The sequence below is a fragment of the Cricetulus griseus genome, assembly GCF_003668045.3.
Source record: "Cricetulus griseus strain 17A/GY chromosome 1 unlocalized genomic scaffold, alternate assembly CriGri-PICRH-1.0 chr1_1, whole genome shotgun sequence".
In the NCBI taxonomy this organism is placed as follows: Eukaryota; Metazoa; Chordata; class Mammalia; order Rodentia; family Cricetidae; genus Cricetulus; species Cricetulus griseus.
Window position 1 is genome coordinate 49,565,399 of NW_023276807.1, and position 18,388 is coordinate 49,583,786.

Below are 18,388 nucleotides of genomic sequence, written 5' to 3' on the forward strand. Positions count from 1 at the left end.
ACATGCTAAGATCAAAAGCATTTGATACCTGCCTGCTGACAACTTTTGAACCCAGAGGGGCACAGGATCATGTCCAGCCCCCAACCCCCAATCCATGAAGCTGTGCACCTCTTTCCCTGTTGCCTCAGGGAAACATCGCTTCAGTAAGAAAATTAGACATTTTACCAATCTTAAAAAAACAAAACAACGCCCCTAGAGTTCTACAAATATGCATGTAAAAATAGTTTTCAAACTCCCCTATAATTTTAATTTGCCCAAGAGAAAATCACAGGTTGTGGGGGTCCATCCAACAGTAACAGTTCCAGGAGTCTAAATTACTACTTGATAATGCACTATAGTCCAATATGGTTAAGAAAAGAATTCATCTTTGAGTCCTCAGAGTTGACAAACATTTAAAGTAACATAGAAAAACTCAGTCCCCCCCCCCTTACAATACACACCATAAATAAAAGTTCCCAGTCAATGTCCTTGGGTGCTTGTGAAGCATCCGGAATAGGATTGTATACTTCAGAGAAAGTGAAGCATTTTCTGGAGGCTTCGAGGACATGCCAGACATGCCATTTGGAAGTCTCAGATGCAGCATTGCAGTAGACGCTCCAGAAGAGGAGAGCTATGATCCTCCCATAACCAAAACAGCTCACACACCAGCCAGGCAAGTGAAGACAGATCTAGTCGTTGAGTTTTCTGGTAATTCAGGGATAAAACTGAGTGCTTAGAAAGCAGCCCCCCCCCCAAAAAAAAGCCAAGAGGAAAAGCTAAAACTCAGGACTGTCTCACCTTGTCACAATGCTGTGCCCCATGATTCCACAAGGAGATCAATGATTTTCCAATAGCTGGTGTGTTGCTCCCTGTTGGATTATAAAGGTGGGGTGGGGGGGGGAGGAATGCCTATCCCAGCCACAAACTACTTATTTGCCTTATCTCATCTGGATCCCTGGATGGGCTGTGGGGGAGAATAAATGTAGAGCATGAGCTTGCACAGAAAGGGGCTGCCTCCATCCCTCTTCTGAAGTGGCAGGGTAGCAGGCCAGGGTTGCATGGAGCTGAGACAAAGGTGGCTCCGAGGATGTGCCAGATGAAGGCAATACATGGAAAAGCATGGGCGGCCCAGGACCCAGAGGTCAATGGTAAGGCTGGAGACTGGTGGCTTCTGGGTGACTGGCTTTCCACACCCAAGCGCTGAGGAGAGGCCAGCTTCCTCCATTCTTGCCAGGTTGGCTCCTCTCCAGACCATCCTGGCACCCTCCTGTGCATTCCTCCGTAGCCAACCTGGATGCCACAGAGGACCAGCACACCTGCTCTTCTCAGAGCAAGAAACCAGCTGTGATGGAAACACCCTGGATTTGCTGGTTTATGAAAAAGGTGAACAGGATCCTAGCTTTTCAAAAACCATCCAAATGGCAGTTCAACTTCGCTCTTGTCTTGCATTCTCTGCTGTCTTGCATTCTCTGTTCCATCTTGATCAGAGTCAGACTATAGTCATTAGTAGTAGGGTCCCAGCTTTTCATATCCCAGGTAACTAGGCCACTCTGGAAACAGGCCATAGGAACACCGAGGACTTCCAAACTGGTCAAAGGATATTCCAAAATCCGGTCCATTGTACGGCTCAGTCATTCCCTGAGCGGACTGGAGTTCAGCCCGGATGATCCTGTAGTTTTTGCCTTTGTTGCTGTCCCAGTATGACTGGCCGTTACACTCATAGCACACGGCAAACTCCATTCTTTCATAAGACTGAATTTTCTCAGGTAGGCTGATGTCAAAGGAGAACGTGTCCCTGTCTGAACCAGCATAAGTGTCTTTCACATACTGGCAAGGGAAGTCTGTGAAGCTTTTCCAGGTGTCAAATGTCATTCTGATCTTCACAACCTTCTCGAATGCCAGGTTCTGGACCTTCACGGTCCCTGCAATGGCTTTGTCCTTGAGCACACAGTTTTCGAGGCAGACATGGTTGGCCTGAAGTCGATTTCTGAAGTCTAAGTAATCGGCAGAAGGCTGCGGGAAATCCAAAACAAAGCTTTCGCTCTCTGCTGTCGTCAGACTCACGATGTTGTCTAGGAGCTCAGTGATGTTAAACGGAATATCTAACGGGTCATCAAATTCAGAGAACACTTTGACCATTGTCAGGGCCAGCCCCTGATTGTCAGCGAAGGACACCCGCTTCTTCACCTTCTTCTCCTGCACCGTCGGGGCCACCATTCCACTGGCTTCATCCTTGCTGCCCAACTGAATACAAGGTCTTAGTGGCTTGTTCAGCTTTGGGGAGATCTTGAAAGTGAAGCGCTCCCTGCGCAGGGAAGGGGCCATGCTGCTGTAGCTGTACTCTATGTCCACAGCCATCACGGGGTTAGACGAGCAGGCTAGAAGTCTGGCAAAAGGGAGATGAGAGAAAACAGTAGAGGTCAGAGAGATGTTTAAGCCCTCATTCTGGCAGAGACTGGCAAACAATGTTGCCTTTGATCTGGATTCACACTCCCATGTGCTCTCATAGGACACAGGTTTCAGGGAAGGGGGGGTGGGCAGGGCAGACAGGCAGATGGAAAGAGAAGCTAGTTTCAAGGCTAATTCATGGGCCGGGATGTCCTGGGTCCTCCTGCATGCTAATACACCACAGAGATGAATGAGAAGAGCATTAAAAATTATGGCTTCCTATTGTTTATAGAATTACTCATTTATTTGACTAAACCCCCCCTCATTTTGAAGAGTATATACCCCACAAATAGCTGATCTGATTATTTTATTTGGTAAATACTGCAGACTATTATTTGACAAATAAAAATTGTTTCTATTTTAAGGCTGATGAAATGGCTCAGCAAGTAAAGATATTTGTCACCAAGCCTCACAACTTCAATTCCTAGGACACGCATAGGATGGAGGGAACCAGTTCTCACAGTTATCCTTTTAATTTTAAACATACTCCAGGCACACCTGTGTCCACACTAAATAAGTAAACGTGATAAAGTTGTATGTACACATTGTGGAATAGCTGACACACTTAACATGCATTTCCTCATATACTTGAGGGGTGAGATATTTAAAATCTTAGAGTAGATATTTAAAATCTACTCTAAGCAATTTTCAAGTATACATTGTTATGAACTGTTGCAGCCACCATCCTATTACACATTCAAGGTCTTACTTTGTTTAGACTAGACATGGATATGTGCATTTGTCTTTCTGTGATTGGCTTACTGCACTTAGCACAGTGCCCTCTGGGATCATCTCCATGTTTCTACAACTACACCATTTAATTCTTGTCTCTATGAACAGCACCCCACTGTGCATACATACCACATGTTCTTTGTCCACTCATCCACTGAGAGACACTTAGCTAGATCTCATATCTTAGCTATGACTGGTGTTACGTGAATATGGGACTATGGACATCACTTCAAACGTACTGATTTCCCATCCTTTGAATATACACCCTGTAGCAGGATCACTGGATCACGTATTTTATTTTTTGAGAAAACACCACAGTATTAATTTGCATTTCTACTACTTTCATCTTTTTGCAAGATAATCATTTTAACAGATGTAAAGTAAAAGTGCCTCATGATTTAAATAGTAAATACTGACTTAATAATACAAAAGCATCAAATTTATAACACCATGCATCAGGCATTATGCTATTATACACTGGGATTCAATGATCAGAATGGACTCAGATTTATTTCCACAACTTATGGGAGGTTTTTATGTTCTAGTATACCTTTTCTTCAGAAAAAGAATGAGAAGTTTATTTCTTTTTACTTTGACATACAAGTAGATATTTGCTTTGTATGTAGGTGGTAACAGCTGTCATAAGGATTACAAGCAGATGGGAGGCGGTGGTGGTGGCACATGCCTTGACAGTCCAGCACTTGGGAGGCAGAGGCAGGCGGATCTCTGTGAGTTTGAGGCCAGCCTGGTCTACAAAGAGAGTACCAGGGCAGGCTCCAAAGTTACACAGAGAAACCCTGATTCAAAAAACAAAACAAAGAAACAAACTAAACAAACAAACAAAAGAAGAAAAGAAAAAAAGAAAGAAATGTAAAAGTGGCATACAAACATGCAAACTATCCAACCTTAAGAGTAATTTTAAGAAATTCAAATGGAACTTGAATGTGATGGTGCACACTTGTAACCTAAGCTATTCGGAAGGCTGATGGAGGGAGTCTGCAAGTTCAAGGATTGCCTGAGCTGTATAGTGAAATTCTGTCTATAATTAATCAGCTAAACAGCCCTGGCTGTCCTGGAACTCACTCTGTAGACCAGACTGGCCTTGAACTCACTGAGACCTGCCTCCCGCTGTCTCCCAAGTGCTGGGATTAAAGGCTTGTGCCACCACCGCCCAGCTATAAAAAAAAAAAACATTTTAAAAGACATTTTATTATCAAAATTGGTATAATCTTTCTAAGTGTTCTTATCATTTCCATCCCAATATCACATACGATATCACTTACCCTAAATAAGTAATTAAAATGTATAGAAATTAACAAGAAGAGAAATAATGAGAAGAATGCCTGCTATGGATGCCTCATAAACTCAATTGTACCATATTCGTATTATGTAATTAGATACAACTAATTTCATCATTTGAAGAAGTATTTAAGTAGCACAGAAAATATCTTTATTTTGGACTTTGTATCTTTGTTTTTTGAGACAGTGTCTCACTATATAACCCTAATTGACCTGGAGATAGATCTGTAGATCAGGCTAGCCAGAGATCTGCCTGCCTCTGCCTAACCAGTGCTGGGATTAAAGGTGTGGGGCCACTATGCCTAGCTAAAATTTTATCATGTATTGTTAATGTGAAAAGGAGACAAAACTGTATACAAATAGCAGACACAAGAGAAAATACTACGTATACAGAAAAATGAGTAGAGATATAGTATACTCCCATTGGTTTTTTTTTTTTTTTTTATGGTTTCAGCTCTTTACAGTCAGTTGTGGCTCAAAAACATTAAAATGAAAATTCTGCAAGTAAGCAATTCTTCAAATTTCCCACCATTCATTCTGAGCTACATGAGGCCATCCCATCTGTTTCTTCCTGGAAAGCCAATTATCCTTTAACCAGTATATCCACAATATATATGCCACCTGCCCATCAGGGACTTAGAGCCACCTCAGGTATCAGACAGTTGCATTATTACAATGTTGTTGTTCAAGGTACCTTTATTTTACTTAATAACAACCCCAAAGTGCAAGAGCAGTGATGTAAATGAGGTAATCGGGCATATAACATGGAAAGACAGATGGCCTGCGGAACTGTGGAGCTGGGCTTCTGGGAGTATAGAATGTGCAGAGAACATGGGGCTGCCTGGGAACAGCATCATCACCTGTAGATATCAGGGACCATATTTTGGTTAAAAATGTCAGACAATCCATGTGACATATTTCCTTAAGTTGTTTCCTGCTTTGTGTTTCCTTATATCTTCTCAAACAATACTGCTTCTATAATCAGAAAAAAAAATGAACCCTAAGAAAACATGCAAAACCACCCTGACACTTACGCACACCTTTTTATAGTTCTCCTTATGATGGCAGATTTATGACACTTAACAATGGTCTGACTGAAGAAGCGAGTAATGAAGCCTGGTTTGTAATCTCAAAACTCAAGACTTTAGGTTCCAAACAGCTGCTTTCTTCTGGCTAACGTGAAAGGATGAGGAGGTAAAGTAGTTGTGGCAGGGAGGAGCCTTGCTCACAAGCCATCATGGCTGCCTGAAAGGTGACATCTTTTGAGAAGTTGCTCAACCGTTGGCAAGTGCTGAAGGACCATGCATTGGACTCAATAAATACTTTTCTTTAAACTTCCGAATCTGATTAACCATATGTAAAAATGGATCTGAGTTTGGAGCCATCTTGTTCTACAGAGCTACTTCCAGGATAGCCAGAGCTGGGGGGGTGGGGAGTAAGGGAGGGAGGGAGGGAAAGAGACAGAGAGAGAGAGAGAGAGAGAGAGAGAGAGAGAGAGAGAGAGAGAGAGAGACATATTAGGTTCCCTCTTTGCTGTTCTTTTTTTTTTCTTTCTTTCTTTTTTTTTTTTTTTCATTGGTTTTGTGGGTGCAAGAAGCCTGGTTATCCTGTTTTTCCTCTGAATCTGGGCACTCTCCCAAGTGGCCATGGCTAAGGGCTTCTTGCACCCACAAAACCAATGTCTCACTACTTCCCATCTAGTGAAGGAAGTAATCCAGTGAAACGTTTCAGAGCAAATTTGCTAGGTCTGATCTTATGTCCATGCGCATGACTGTTCCTAGAAAGCAAACTTTTGACTGAGCTGGCTTTACAACAAATGATCAGTGAGCTAAAATTTTTGAAAAGCACTTATTGCTTAACAAGTTATTGGAGTATAAGTTCTTCCCACCTGCTACAAAATTTTGTTACAAATTTTCCTTCTGTTTCAACTTTAACATAGGTATTTTTGTACCATTTAAATATACATTTAAAAAAAAGCACATGCTCCACATTCCAGTGCTTCTGCACAGCCCACCCTTAAAAAGCTGGGAGTGAGTGGGGGAGTAGCAGTTCCTCTGCTAGGCCCTTCCTCTTGCTCTGAGTCAGCACAGGGCCAAGTGTCCCTCTGCAGCTCCTCCAAGTTCTAGGACCAGCCTCAGCCACGCTTTCCTGAAAGTTTTTGAAGCAGCTTATTGGGAAATGGTGCAAAATTGCCAAGCTACCATGGAAGCAGAATACCAAAGCACAGAGATAACTAAAGACTCCACTCCCTGCATCCCAGGAAAGCACTCTCCGGGGTTCTAGTCCTGAGGGTTCAAGAGTGGAGCTGACACTATTGTTGAAGCTGTACTGTTGGATGCCAGGATGTAAGTGTGTCATGGGACTCCCTTTAGAAGCAAACTGTAAGAACAAGAAGAATTGAGCTTGGAGAGATGTTTCTAATCAGAGCCAAGGCTAAGGAGAATGTCTAACTAACATTTTCAAGAATAAAACATGCTTTCTTTGCAAGCCTCTCCCATGAAAGGCAAACGTGAGGCTATGATGGGCCAGGAGTTTCCACTGGGACTCCTGCCCTGTGAAATTGCATAAACAGGCCTGGCTTAGAAACTCTTCAGTTTTTCTGGGTGTCGCCATCACTACAGCTTAAGGACATTTACCCCTGTGGCCTCTATCAAGGGTATGATGTGACAGCCACCCTTACAGAACATTCTAGCTTTTATTAACCTGTCATCCAAGAATCGGTGTACCAAAGTGCTTGTTTGAGTTTAAACCTGTCATCCAAGAATCGGTGTACCAAAGTGCTTGTTTGAGTTTAGTTTTCCTGATGACTGTGATGGTGATAATGGACACTTAGAAGTACTCCCAGCAACTGAGACAGTCAGGCAATAGTTAAGTTCCCTAAGGGAAGCACCTGGACAGGTGATCTAGGGAACACATACACACTCACACAGGCTTGGATGTCCCTCAGCCATCTACCCCATCCCCAGACCTTGGCTGGGGAACAAGCAGAAACAGAAAACATGGAGGCACTTTTTGAGCCAGTAGAGTGTAACATAGGATCTGGGACACTAGTTGCAGGACAGGATCCTGGGACTATGAGCTGTTTCCCAAGGACAGTCACACACTTTGCTTTCATGTGGGTGCCTCAGAGGTTAACTACCTCTGATGAGGACTAGCCATGTTTGGGACCCTTGTATCCCTTCCCTCTTCTTGTGAAATAATGTGGTCACTCGAGATACTGGGCAGTCTTAGGAGTCCAGTGATATTTCTTTTTATTGACTTGGACAAGCCTGAACAGAAAATAACCCCATGACCTTCCCATTTTCAGGCCATTGAGCCACTGCATTCTGGTTGTGCCTTTCTTTGGGCACCTCTTCCTCTCTGACGTGAAAATCAGATTAACAATAACCCACCAGCAACACTACATTAGATAAAGATCCACAGCCAGGTGAGACGTGGACACCACCATGCACTCCTCCCCCTCCAGCAATTCTCTGTTCTCTCTCCAAATGTGTAGCTGGTTCTTTTACATGTAAAAAGTTGACAGTGTCTCCCTTTTGTACACAGACCTTAATTATTACAGTCTTAATGCTTACCCCTCAATCCTTGGAGATAAATGTTTGTGAATAGAGCTATGTAAGGAGGCATCTGATAACTTTGAGACAGTCCTCACCATCTAATAATGTCCAAAGATATCATGGAGCAATGGCCTAAGACAGTCCCTGCCCATCTGAACTGTAATAAATGATCTTTCTGGCCTCGAGGGTCCCTTCTGAGGTGCTCCTTGGTTGCTAACAGGGCTCTGATGGCTCTGGTTCTATTAACTCTCCCCTAAACGGGCCCCAGTATACTTCTGTGGTCCTTCAGTTGTCTCCACTTTCTCTCTGGCTCCTGGACATCTTTGCCCAAGGAACCATCCTTTCCTGCCTAGGCTGAAGAAGCCCCTCCCCCCCCTTTTTTTTTCTCCTGGACCTTCGTGCTGTGACAAAGCCACCTTCCAGCAACTTTACTAGTTCTCTCACTCAAGTCTTTTTTTTTTTTTTTTTTTTTTTTTTTTTTTTTTTTTTTTTTTTTTTAAGCTTTCTGTTCTCTGTTTCGCTCTGGGCCTGCCACCCACTGTTCTGAAACTACGGTTCTGTTCACAGCCTTTTCTCTGGATTCAAAAAGGTGTCTGCAAACAGATCCGTGGGGGCAGGTCAGCGAGTCGGCCCGATCCCTCTCAGACGGCGACGTGCTTGCACCCCGCCCCCAATTTCCCCCGCTTCGCCTGGGTCTGCACTTACCTCTCCCGCGGCGCCGCAGCCCGGGCCCCTGCTCGCTGGCCTCATGGGAGAGCCTGAGAGAAGTGGCAGTAGTGACTACTGTCCCTGAACTACGTGAGCGTCGGAGTGTCCAGGAGGTAGGGCCTGGGCTTAGTTCCCGGAGACGACCAAGGAGGAGGAGCCCAAGTTATCACCCCAGGGCGGGACTTGACGACAGGACAGCCCAGGCCGGAGCAGCGCCTCTCGAGCACCCCCGCGCGTTCCCGGCTGGAGCTCACCCCAAGCCTGTCGCCTTCGGAGACCCCACTACCCAAGGTGTGCCCTTGCTTGTGTGCAGCAAAGGGTGATTTGAACCAAAGTAGGGACAAGTCCACACAACAACTTGATGGAGTCAGGGCTTGGCCACAGTTTTTACACCTATCTGGTAACGGGAAACCCAGGCCGAGGCAACTTGTAATTAGACTCCAGATTTCGCCGAAAAAAAAAAAAAAAAAAAAAAAACCCTGGAATTATCCTCCAGAAATGTCAAATCTCAGGTTGGGGACGTGCCACGTTAGGATTTGCCACATCTTTTGTTTAGGACAACACTCCCCTGACCACGTTTCCCGGGGCTAATCCGCGCGGGAATCTCGGGTCCCCTCTAGGCTCCATCCCATCTCGGGTCCCTGAGATGTTTCACCATGTGGAAGCGACAAGTTGTCAGAGCCCAGCTAGGGTGTTCTACCACCTGCGCGTCACTGTAAGTGGGACGACAGATGTCAGGGACTAGACGGGGATGCTCCCCCGCGCTCCCCTCACCGCAGATTTCCTGTCCCTGCACCTTGAACTCCAGGCTTGCGGAGGTACGTACCGGGTACAGCTCTTGAGAACCGAGGGCAGACCCTCCAGCCCACCCCACCATCTGCGCGGGATGACAGTGACAGTGACCACGACCGCAAAAGTGGGGCAGGGACTCGGCACGATCCATGCGACGGCGGCCCTCTCACCTGCTCCCTGGATGGCAGCACTCTGGACTGCAGCTCCCTCAGGTTGTGGCACACTTTAACTTTCCAGCCACCTCTCCCTACTAAGGGTGCCATCCCAGACCTTCCCCCCCTTAACACATGAATACTGGACGCAGCCAATGAGCACTCCCGGGACGCGAGAGGCGGACCAATAGCCACACTTAGGGGCCCTCCGCCACGTGATCTGCAGCCGTGCGGTGAGTGACTTGGCTGCAGTCCAGGGTCTGGGAAGGGGACGGCGGGTCACAGTTTCATCAGGAGCCGGGGACCCGAGCCAAGGGGAGGAGGCGATTTCCTACGGTGGAACGTCCGGCTGTAGAGACTGACTGAGGATCGCGGGCAACGTGTAAAGTTTCCCCTTGTTAGCAAAGTTCTAACCAGATCTTAGTGTCCCAGGTGCATTGTTGTCTTTCCATCGGCCCCGCCTTCGCCTTCATAGGACAATAGCACCAGGTTTCACAGATGGCTATAACCTTCCCAGAGTGCCCGGAGACAAGTGTTCTCCACTCCCTCTGCTCCCGTATCTGACTTTATCGGCGTCTTCTGCAGTAGTGTCCCAAGCACTCACTAAATCTTGCTTGGTGGCCATCGCTCCAGCCGAATGTTTTCTGAGCAAAAGCCCACCTACATGTTCACAGTACTGCAGACCTGGCTGAGGATTAATAAGGTAGGCATACTTAGGAGAATGCCTGGTTTGGATTTGTTATAGAAGCTGTCGGCATATTCATAAACTCTGTATAGTTTCTGATGCCTTTGGGGCTTTGTGACTTTATGAACACTTTGGGGTGGTGACTTTAGGAACCAATGACTCCTCCTCCTCGCCTGACCACTTGAGCGAGGTTCATAGTTTTATACCTTAAATGACTAGTAACATTTGGGAAGTTGCTAATTGATACAGGATTGCCACCTTTAAAAAAAGTGCTAAATCGACATATTAAAGCATCCTATCTTTCTTTTTTAAAAATTGAAAGAGCATTTTATTATTTAGCTCAGGCTGATCTCCAACTTAACTCTGTAGTCCAGGTTAGCCACAAACTCATGGTCGTCCTGGGATTATAGGCATGTGGCCCCACTACTGACTTGTTTGTTTGCTTGTTTTGGTTTTTGAGATCAGGTTTTCCAGTGTACCCATGGGTGTCTAGAACTCACCCTGTACATCAGACAAGCCTTGAACTCAGTGAATGAATAAATGAAATACAAAGGAAGTCGATGACTATTCCTAGGTGTGGTAGAGGATTTGTAGATTTGAGAGAGGGCACAGGCAGAAGCAAGGACATCTGGGAGAGTCCAGAGTGAACATGACCCTGAACCAGGTCATGTGAGGAGAATAGAGGAGTCACCTACCAAGTGACTAGGAGGGTAAAGAGTAGACCAAAAAGATTGGTAACCAAAATGTATGGATTATATAGGGAAGGGGAGCCTAGCCCCTTGGCTGGAGAAGTTTAGGGTAGGGGCAGGTTATGCCAGCCATACTCTTAACAGGTAGGGACTGAGGGATGCTGGGAGAACTTGATAGCCAGGTCTACTTTGATATGTTAAATAGGTACCTTAGGTGGGCATTTGTCCAGGGTTTGAGACTCAACCCTCAGAGATCTGCTTATCTCTGCCTCTTGAGTTCTGGAGTTAAGTCCTGTGCTACCACATCAAGCTTCCACTGACTTTAAAAGTACTCAAACTTCGAGAACAACAGGATACAAGGTCATTGTGTACATTAACTCACACTGGATAATTTTAGACTTAGGGAAATTGATTGTTTAATATGATTTTGGGGTTCTACTGTAAGGATATAGGAACAGCTTTCAATATAAGTAGATATGCAAGACTACAACACTCATGGACTACAAAAATCTGATACAAATCTAAGGCTGTAATAGGGGAGCATCCTCAGCCCAAGTCTCAGGTCCACACCCTTCTTTTTTGATGGCCAAATGTGATAAAGGACCACCTGTGAATCTGCTATTGCCAATTCTAAATTCCCTTTCATTAGCTGGAAGTTGAAGGTGAGTTAAGTCAAGTGCTGGCTACATTTCCAAATGTAGAGAGCAGGCTAGTGAAGTGAGCAGAGCCAATAAATATTGCAAAATACATGCAGGCAAAGGGTGATTGAACCCTAGCTGGGAAGGAGTTGGGATAAGCAAATTTAATTTTATAGCACAAGGGTTTGGAAGCATCTTTCTTACACAGATCTAGGAAACCATGGGTAATAATTTCCTCTGTGGTTCAGATGACTATTTAAAAATCAGGAGAGTGGCCTAAACTTAGTTGTGGGATACCACAGTCTTGGTAGGTAAGAGTGTGGCGTCTATGGGTTTGAAAAGAGCAGTATTTTCTACAACTAGACTACAGCTAACTGGGATGCAGTATCTAGAGGACCTTGGCTCAGATAACTGCCCAGAACCTGAGAGCTTGCCTGGTCTTTAGATAGGATCATGCCCTTTCTTTCTTTGTATGGCAATGAAGACAGAAAACGAACATGGAAATTTTCAACCCCTTAGTGGCAAAGCACACCGAGTTCCTTCTTATAAAATCTGGCATTGAATTGGGCTTAATTTCACTTATTAAAAACCACCCCCTCCCAGAAAAATAAACCAAAAGACTTAGCAGTGGCCAGGCATAGAAATGACTCTTCTTCCACAGCTTCCAAGGCTGTCAGTGGTAATAATGTCTTCTTCTTCAGTGCCCTGAGCACCTGGCTGCTTCAGTCCTTATTCACTCATTCAACAAAATATTGAGTAGCTGCCATGCAAACATTCTCAATAATACTTGCAAAATGAATCCAAGCACATGTCAAAAAGATCATTCACCATGATCAAATTCACTTCATTCAAAGAGTCAGGGATGATTAAACGTTTGCAAATCAATAAATGCAATAAATCACATGACCATCTCAAAGGACAAAGAAAAAACTTTTAACCAAGTTCATACTTACCTGATGGATGCTAAAAGTCTTGCAGAAACTAGAATTAGAAGGAATATGATAAAGGCTATAGATGACAGATCTATAGCCAACCCAATGGAGAAAAACTCAAATCATTTTTTACAGAAATCAGAAATAGGACAGGTTTGTCCACTTTCTCAATTCCTATTCAGTCTAGTACATATGATCCCAGCCAAGCAGTAAGACAAGAAAAGGAAATAACGATGAACACAAGGAAGGAAACAGTCTAACTGTCCTCATTATATGTGACCATTAAGGCTCCACCTGAAAACTCCTACAAATATAAACACTGAAAAGAATCAGGATACAAAATTAAAACATAAGAAAACTAATAGCCTTCCTCTATACCAATAACCAGCACACTGAAAAATAAATCAGGCAAATAACCCCATTCACAGGTACACAAACAGAAAAGAAATTTAAAAATGTCTTGTAAGAAACCTAACTAAGGAAGTGAAATACTTTATAATAAAGACCTTAAACTGCCTAAGAAAAAAATGAAGGAAATACAAGAAGATAAAAATCCCTCTAATATACATGGTTGGGAAAAATAAATATGAAAATACTAACTAACCAAAAGCTATATATTCAGTGCAATTCCCATCAAAAATTTCAATGTCATTCTTTACAGAAACTGAAACAAATTCCTAAAATTCATTGGCAAGCACAGATCCCAGATAGTGAAAGCAACCAGAGGGGGAAAGAACAAATGCTTTTCTTTCTCTCATTTGTAGTTCTTAAGATTTTCTATAGGGCCATAAATCAAGTATTTATACTTGACGTGAAAGTAAAATTGAAATTGCCTATGGGAACAAATAGGACTATAAGAGATGGGAAGGGGAGGAAGGAGTGAAGGGTAAGAGGAGGATTGTGTAAATAGTACTATGCACAGCAAATATATGCCAGCTACAAATTTTTAATGGGAAATGGGAGAAATACAATTTTATTCTCAAGAAGCGCATAAGTTAATAATAATGATACCCAGCAAACATATGTAAATCTCTGTGTTTGGGATATTGTTTTCCTTTTCCTGGGGAGATATGAGCAAATGGAGATGCACTCCAAATAGGGCACCAGTGATAGACAAAAGAAAGAATTCTCTTTTAGTTCAGCTTGGTGAGCCAATGAGTTTCAGGCTTACTCTTGGGAACGTGAATAAGAAGTGCTGCATCCCATCCAGTAAGGGTCACGACCTCCTGAAAGGTGTGTGGATGGAATCCCACCTTTGGTTAGCCTTCCACTTCTTGTATGATATAAAATTCCCTCAAGACCATATGCAGCTGGGAGGGGGGAGGAGTGAGGAACATCAGGAGAGAGTAATGGCTAGACTCTCCTTGACTCCCAGCCACCTTCTACAAGGAAGTATTAAGAGCTCCATTATCATTAGCAAAGACCTGGCTATCACTGTCTGTGCGGCATACGTTGTGACTTAGGGCCAAGGTTATTCTGTGAATCAGCAGAGTAACCTCTCTTGCAAGATGGAGCAGCTGCCTGAGAATTGGCCACTTAGCAGATTAAGTTATGATTGAAGAACGCAAGGGCAGGACTTGACAAAGATAAAGAATCCTAGAGTCTGTTGGAGAATTTCCTTTCTTCCAGTTAAAATTAAGTTCTGTAGCTCTCACCTCTCATTGGCAATGTTTTTTCCAGTGGATAGTGGTTGGCACAGAGACTCACAACTACCCAAAAGGCACAGAAAGGGGGACCGGAGTTCTCTGCCCAAATAGGGCATCTATATCACCACCTCCCCTGGGGAACAAAGCAACAGAAGAGGGCACAGAAAGATTGTGAGAGTCAAAAGTCAGAGAGGGTGGCTATGAAATTCTTCTTCTTCTTCTTCTTCTTCTTCTTCTTCTTCTTCTTCTTCTTCTTCTTCTTCTTCTTCTTCTTCTTCTTTCTCCTCCTCCTCCTCTTTCTTCTTCCTCTTTCTCCTTCTTTCTTCTTCTACCTTTTTTTTTTTTGAGACAGGGTTTCTCTGTGGCTTTGAAGGCTGTCCTGGAACTCAGAGATCCGCCTGCCTCTGCCTCCCAAGTGCTGGGATTAAAGGTGTGCACCACCAACGCCGGCCAAAATTGTGTCTTCTTGGTGTGACAGAGTCCTTACATTTGTGAACTCACAGCATCTGTAATTTACTTCAAAGGTGTAGCCCATGCTCCAGCAATAGCTCTATACTGTACATGTGGTCAGTGCTTATTGGACAGTGGGTTATTAGAAAAAAAGGAGAATATGAATTTGGAAGAGGCACTAGGATATCTGGAAAAAGTTTTGGAGAATGAAGATGGATACATCAAAATATGATATATATATATATATATATATATATATATATATATATATATACACACACACACACACACACACATATATCTATGTGTGTGTGTGTGTGTGTGTGTGTATATGACTTTTTTTTTTGTTTTTTGAGACAGGGTTTCTCTGCAGCTTTGGAAGCTGTCCTGGAACTAGCTCTTGTAGACCAGGCTGGTCTCAAACTCACAGAGATCTGCCTGCCTCTGCCTCCTGAGTGCTGGGATTAAAGGTGTGAGCCACCACCTCCCGGCGACATTTTCTAAGAATAGAAAGTAAAATAAAAAATTTTGAAAACAGATCATTTTTCTGGTTTCCATGCAATATTATTCTTTTATTCATGTGCTGGAATAAGCTTTCTGCTCATTCAGAATTTCTGAAGAAACTTTGATGCATTTCAAAACCTTCAAAGAAGTCTTATCTAAGAGTTGGAAGACAAACATTTTTAGTTCTGATACTGTTCCTTTCCAAGTGAAGGTTATTGAAGAAATTAATCTAAATCAGAATAAAGAGAACCCCATTCTGCTTGTCAGAATGGAAGTGAGAAAGACTGTTCACAAACCACCCAAGTTAATTTATATTTAGACAGTGGACTTGTCTGCATCTGTCAGAGCTGCAGGGTGTGTTCTGGGTGCATTGTGTTACCTGGGGCCCCTATCCCTCGATCATATTCCACTGACATTGACTTGTAAGGATGTGCCTCACAAGGACCGTCAAGGGCTTTTGAGTTCCTGGGTAAAGTTGGTAGAGGGCCTATTCTTTAGAAAGCTACATGAATGGGCTCAAACCAGCTTAAAGGCAGACCAGTTGCCTAGTGCACATGAAGCCTTGGGTTTGAGCCCTAGTAAAATAAACTAATAAACATATACATAAAATCAACTTGACTGATAAATTTGCTTTTGGCCCATGGCCTTTCTCCCTGGGCTATTGCATTGTAAAGATAGATATGATTTCTTTAGTTTGTACTGTTTACCATTTTTTTGTGATTATAAACCAAGGTCATTGCAGGCATTGTGGAAAGTACAGAAAAATATCCGCAAAAGTACTTTCACAGTATTCACTTATGACTATCATTTTGACTGCATTACTATTGTATTTTTCTGACAAATGCCCCCCTTCTCTCTTTCTCTGAGTCAGGGTCTCACAATGTATCTCTCTGGCTGACCTGGAACTCACTACGTAGATCAGGCTGGCCTTGAACTCACAGAAACATCTCTACACAAAGATCTAATCTCAAGTGCTGGGATTATAGGCATGTGCCACCACACTGGCCCTGACAAATGTTTTTTAATGCCTATATTGTGTTCTTTCTTACACAGAGACTATACACTAACTTTTTTCTTCTTATGCCAGCTTATTCTATTTAATTTTTTGTGATGTTGAGGATGGAACATGGCTTTGTGTATGCCAGGCAAGAGTTTCATCACTGAACTATATTTGTTGGCCCTTAATTATTTTTTTCTTGTGGAAAAATAAGTTTATTTTTATTAAGTTTTCTCTGTTGTAAATATTACATTTGACAAAGTGCTTTCATATTTGATAAGTATCTTCATATTTAAATTTTTGTTCACATTCCTGTCAATTTTCTACAGTCTGATTTACAGAAAGGAGCTATTCTTCTGACTTGATTCATATTGACAATTTTTTTAAAAGAAATGTTAGTATTACTTTTTTTCATTCTGTCCCTGGGGGAAAGTGAGTTAAATGATTCTAATAAGGTCTTGGTTTGTGGACTTTGGGTAAAATGCACTCATTTTGCAAAAAGATCATATGAGATTTTTTTTTTTTACAAATGAATTCTGTGCTCTGTGCTTGAGTGAAAATAGCCACACACCTCATCCTTTGCCTCAACCTGGATGCTTGGAGTCCACAGCCAACCTGTGCTATGAATGGAGACTTTACAACCCATATTATTGACTTAAATGGGAGTAAGTGGTAACTGGTTAGGGAGAAGGTGGAGAGGTTGGAAACTAAACTAGGGACTTCCACTTTGCCAAGTTTACAAAGCATTGGGCAAAACCCAATGTGTATTCGTACTCTCTGCTCATTCATCAAGCTCATGACTAGGTGTCATCATAAATTATATCAAAACATGCAATGCAATACACATATAACACAATGTATTTAGAAACCCCAATCTTTTTATGGCAAGTGGCATGAATTTTTGTGACAATAGCCTGTTAAGCTGCTTCTGGGATGGTCTTGGGCCCCTTGGCTATTGTGTCAGGTGGGGAGTGTGTATGTGTTTCGCTTGCATGCATCTGGATTCAAACGACTTGCATGTGGACAATCACTTTCTACTGTGTTTAAGCGACTGTACTTCAGTTGATATAAATCTTCCTAGATCTTGCTCTTAGCATCATGCAGTTAGATGTACTCGATTTAGGGAAGTAAAGACTCACTTGAGGGATGAGGGGAAAAGAAACAAGTATTTATGTACAGTGATTCCTAAACGTGTTTCCTCCATTTCCCAGAAGGCTTAGTGACCTATTACCCCTTTGCTCTGCAGCAGAAGAGTCAGAGGTGCTTAGACTTCCTGGCTGTCTTCATGATCAGGTGACAGCCCCTAGAGAATTTTGACTTAAAGGCTACATTTTTTTTCTACTTGGAGCTCATGTTAAAGATTTCTCCACATAGTACACAGGCTATTCTAGAGCTAGAAATGGAATAACTGAAAGTAGGATATCACAGTGTTGAGACCCCCACCCATTGCTCCCCACCACACACACACACACACACACACACACACACACACACACACACACACACAGAGATACAGAGGAGGGACCATCACCTAATGTGTTTATTTTCTACTGTATAATAAAACCAAGGACAATAGCACATTTGTTACAGAAGCAACTCAAGTTGCTTATAAAATTATGCTTCACCAAAGAACAACCCGATAAGGATGAGTATGAGTCTTCCTTGGTGAGCAGCCAGGACTATAAACTATGAAAAACCAAACTTCGCCAACTTTGTTTCCATCTAAACCTTGGAGATTGCTACAACAATATAGTGAGCTTTAATAAAGATATTTGACCTCATTCCCTCACCCCCCTTTTTTCTGTTAACTCCTTGGTCATTTTCAAATGCATGGATTTTGGTGTCCTGTTTTTTTTCCCAGGTTCCATTGCTCTTAAAAGTACAGTCATTTATCTTTTCAAACCTGTCTCTTTGACTTTTGCCCTTTTTCCTTCCTTCCCTTCCCCCTCTTCCTTCTTCCTTTTTTCCTTTCTTCACTCTTCTTCTGTGGTTTAAAAAAACAGAAATTTATCTCTCCTGAGATGAATAAGTAAGTAATTTTCTGTCACATTCTCCCTTATTAAGTCAACTAGGAAAACTTAGGATCCATCTTTAGACACATTGTTGAAGAGAAACCTATCATAAAATATATGAGGAAGTTTTTGGTTTAGCTTTTCTGCTAAAATTCCCAGGAAGACATA

The 18,388-nt window shown here is 42.9% G+C and overlaps 1 protein-coding gene across 2 annotated transcripts; it reads right to left on the reverse strand.

Moving 5' to 3' along the window:
- Nucleotides 1–221: 221 nt before the first annotated feature.
- Ppp1r3b (protein phosphatase 1 regulatory subunit 3B) lies at nt 222–8,879 on the reverse strand. Of its 2 annotated transcripts, XR_004772367.1 has the most exons (3): nt 8,721–8,879; nt 778–2,365; nt 222–684 (listed from the first exon to the last, which is right to left on the reverse strand). XR_004772367.1 is itself a non-coding variant. In XM_027391252.2 (2 exons), exon 2 carries the CDS (start codon nt 2,335–2,337, stop codon nt 1,483–1,485), a length of 855 nt encoding a protein of 284 aa, XP_027247053.1. In that variant the 5' UTR covers nt 2,338–2,365; nt 8,721–8,879; the 3' UTR covers nt 222–1,482. The 2 variants fall into 2 exon arrangements, 1 of the variants encoding a protein (XP_027247053.1); XM_027391252.2 differs by having other exon boundaries at nt 222–2,365.
- Nucleotides 8,880–18,388: the final 9,509 nt, after the last annotated feature.

What these genes read in the sequence shown, in the direction of transcription:
- Ppp1r3b (XM_027391252.2), bottom strand. Translation starts at nt 2,337, where the DNA reads ATGGCTGTGGACATAGAGTACAGCTACAGCAGCATGGCCCCTTCCCTG.